Here is a 3,747-nt window from a genome sequence, read left to right as displayed (position 1 = left end):
AACATTCAGCTTTTATATGCATATTTTGAATTCATTCTATCTATTATAGTAATATAGTATAGTAATATATTTTATATATCGTAGAAGGCTTGTGTAATTTACGTTTATTGTTTTTTTTTTCTATTATTATCGTAGATGGCCTGTGTCAGGATGTTGCTGTGTGTGTTGGCGGCCCTTCTTCTGATCAACCTTTCCGAGGTGTCCGAAGCCCGGTACCTTCCGACGAGGGCGAAGGTCGATCGTTTGGACAAGTTGAGAGAACTTCTCAAAGAGGTGAGCGAATGAATGAAGGAAAGAGTTCATCACCTTTCACCATCACCACGATCATCTTCATCGAGCGTTACGTAACGACGTTAAGAATTTCGTCGGCGCCGGCCAGCGACAAAACGTTCGGATCGTAATCATCGTCATTATCTTCGGATCCCGCTGCGTCGAGTGCGTTTTGATTTATACATTTCCATTTTTTTCTCTCTTCTCTTCATCTTCTTGTACTTGAATGCATCGCGGGCGGATGAGGAGGACTTACGAAACGGAACACACGCACGAAGCGAAATAGAAAGTTAACACACACACACACGCACGCACACAAAACAAAATAAATATCATTCAACTGTTTTTAGTTTTTGTTTTCGTTATCCATCATAAACAAAAACAAAGGAACAGTAAGAAAACAAAAGAACAACAAGAAAACAAAATATTAATAACAACAAACAAAAGTGTTACCAAAAAAAAAACAAAACAACAAAGATTTATAATCAAACAAGAAGTGTACAGATGAATACATTTCTTTCCTTTTTTCCAATGGATTTTGATGGGCGAACGAAGTGAGTCCTGAAAGGCTTTAATACTTCAGTAATTGATGAAATAGATAGATTTTCTCAAAGTATATTCAAAACTAATTGAAATACAAATGTTACTTAATCACATTTTTCTAATAAACTACAAACGCTACATTACTTTCAAACTATACAAATTAAACCTAAAACTGTAGACAACAATACAATACAATTATTCACATAACAGTGAATACAATTTGCAAATTTAAAACCAAACGTAATTAGTTTTCGACGCACCTGTGCCGACGTCTTTCACAATCATTAATAAAGTGTACATAATACGTATTAGTGAATGTGCGAACAGCAAGCACTTGGGAACCTCGTTGCGTTTAGACGTTAAATCGTGTAATTACAATTTCTCATTTCAATTGCGTTACGCAAAAAGAGAGAATAAAACACAACAAAAACGTAAAGAAGTAATAAGGAAAAATTAAATAAATAAAATATTATGGTAATCCGCGTGATATTAGTACATGGTCATTCGCAGCGTTCGCAATTGCACGGCATTGTCCGGAGATGCATGTTATCTTGTTTCGGTTTCGTTCACGTCGTACGCAATTTCATCATTTATGAAGACATTAAGAAGACAATCTTATGATTGTTGCGTAACGCCATCTAGGGGATGATCGCCTTAAAGATTGAAAATTTCAGTTGTTTTCAGGACTCGCTTCGCTCGCCCATCAAAAGACACCCTCGATTTTAATAAAGTAAAATATGTAGAAAAATTATGAATTTGTTAATTTTTTTTATTTACTTGTTATAATATAAATCTAGAATACATGAAATCGTTCAATTTTTTTTTCCATAAATGAGAACTTTTGAAGGTTATTGAAGCCTTTCAGGACTCGCTTCGCTCGCCCATCATCAAAACATTTCATTTTCAAACACTTTTTACTACTGAATTCATTGATTAACTTGAAAGAATCATGATGGGCGAGCGTAGCGAGTCCTGAAAAGCTGTTGTAAATTTCACACTTTTTTCTTTAGTCTGTGTTTGAAAAATTAGATGAAATTATTTAATAAAATATTGCACGGCATAGTCCAGAGATGCATCTTTTTCGGTTTCGTTCGTTGTTATGAAACAAGAAGACAATCTTATGATTGTTGCGTAACGCCATCTAGGTGATGATCGCATTGAAGATTGAAAATTTCAGTTGTTTTCAGGACTCGCTTCGCTCGCCCATCAAAAGCCACCCTCGATTTTCTATTACTGTTTACTGCAGAACTTATTAGAACAATTGAATAAAGCTAAAAACTAAAGATATTGATAAAAATGTCATTATTTCAAATTCACAATTAACTTGAATTTGAATAACTTTCTATTAAATTCAACAGTTTTCAAGAAATTTTCCAAAAACTGAAGACATTACTGAAAATTCCAATATTTCAAATTTATCAACAAACACAATTATTCAATTATAAGTATTTTTTACTTGACTAGCTTCAATTTCGATAATAAAACTAATCATAAACTGAAGAAATTATTAAAAAAAAAATAATTGATTGTGAAAATTATTCAATTACTCTATAATTACGTAAAATTCAGAGAAAACTTGTTTAAAAAAAGCGAAGAAAACTATAGTTTCTACAGACGATTTCTAGAAACACATAAATTTGCAAATAGAATTCAAAGATTTTCTAGAAATTGACTTTAAAATAGAATTAACTGTACATTAGCACAAGAAAATCCAATTAACTTAACGACTCTTACTTATTTCCAATTAACTAATGACAATTTCAGTTAACGAATGATTAAATTTGGTGTTCGTTTAATGAAAGTTTTCTTTGCAAATAACTGCTAACGTTTGACTAAATCGTTGCAGTTAATGAATGCATGTTCTATGAATGAAAGTTATACAAAAGTTATCCATTCATCGTTCTTCAATTAACTAATAAAACTTAATCAATCGATTAATTAAATTGTTTATGTGCTTTTTTAATCGAAATTTTATGTTGTGCAGTTGTTGGAGAGCGAAATCGAGAAGGAAGAGTACCAAGCCCAAGATGCTCCACCCAGGTGGCACCCGGAGCAGAAGCTCTTCTACAAGAGGGAAATCCCACAATAAACGCAACACGATAACAATAAACAAGACACGACACGAATTAACCGACAACTTACGTAGAACTCCTACAAATTTCATCAACTTCAAAAAAAAAAATAACAAAAAAAAAAGACATTTAGATTAGATTATAATTATGAGTTTTAGTAAAATTTAAGAGCTTTATCTGTTTTTTAATTGCTAAATTTTAAAGTAGTTAAAATAATAACTAAATAACTAAAAAAAAAGACTTTAAAGAACAATAATTATGTTTAAAAATTTAATATTAATAATCTAAAAAAAAAAATAATCAAAGTATGTTTGCGTCTTCAAACAAGAATTTGTTTCCAAATCACTTCGATTTTTTTCGTTTCATTCTTATTTAAAACGTAAAATAAATATAAGTAACCATGGAGATGAAAAGAATTTGTTTCTTATTTAAAACGTAAAATAAATACAAGTAACCATGGAGATGAAAAGAAATGTTGCAATTGAATTGATTACCAAGTTGGTAACGGTTTAGTTCGATTCGATTTAGTGACTTTTTTTTTGTTTGATTGTGCAATCAAAGTGTCAGTAACCATGGTTATTTGTTATATAAAAATACAACGTTGCAATTTCGATTTGAAGTTGTTTACGGTTACTTTCGACAATAACCCTAGGCTTTTTTTTGTTTCTGTTTTGTTTTTGTTTTTGAATAAATGAATGCGCGTCACGCGATGGTGAAGGGAAGAAGAGAAATTGTTGTTGGAAGAGAAACAAAAAAAAAATAAAGTGAGCTTGGAAATTTAGGAAACAGATGAAGATGCAAACATTTACGATACGGAACAAACAAATGACGACGACGACGCACGCTAAATGTACCCAAGGTT

At 31.5% G+C, this 3,747-nt stretch overlaps 1 protein-coding gene across 1 annotated transcript; it reads left to right on the top strand.

Annotated features, from left to right (window-relative positions):
* The first annotated feature begins 139 nt into the window (after window positions 1-139).
* Window positions 140-2,981, top strand: LOC108563131. The gene is made up of 2 exons (XM_017921722.1): window positions 140-273; window positions 2,798-2,981. Exons 1-2 carry the CDS (start codon window positions 151-153, stop codon window positions 2,900-2,902), a joined length of 228 nt encoding a protein of 75 aa, XP_017777211.1. The 5' UTR covers window positions 140-150; the 3' UTR covers window positions 2,903-2,981.
* The last annotated feature ends 766 nt before the right edge of the window (window positions 2,982-3,747 follow it).

The sequence above is a fragment of the Nicrophorus vespilloides genome, unplaced genomic scaffold (assembly GCF_001412225.1).
Source record: "Nicrophorus vespilloides isolate i.1.1-1 unplaced genomic scaffold, Nicve_v1.0, whole genome shotgun sequence".
Lineage (NCBI taxonomy): Eukaryota > Metazoa > Arthropoda > Insecta > Coleoptera > Silphidae > Nicrophorus > Nicrophorus vespilloides.
The sequence above is the reverse complement of the archived record's forward strand: the minus strand, read 5'-3'. Positions and strand labels throughout refer to the sequence as shown.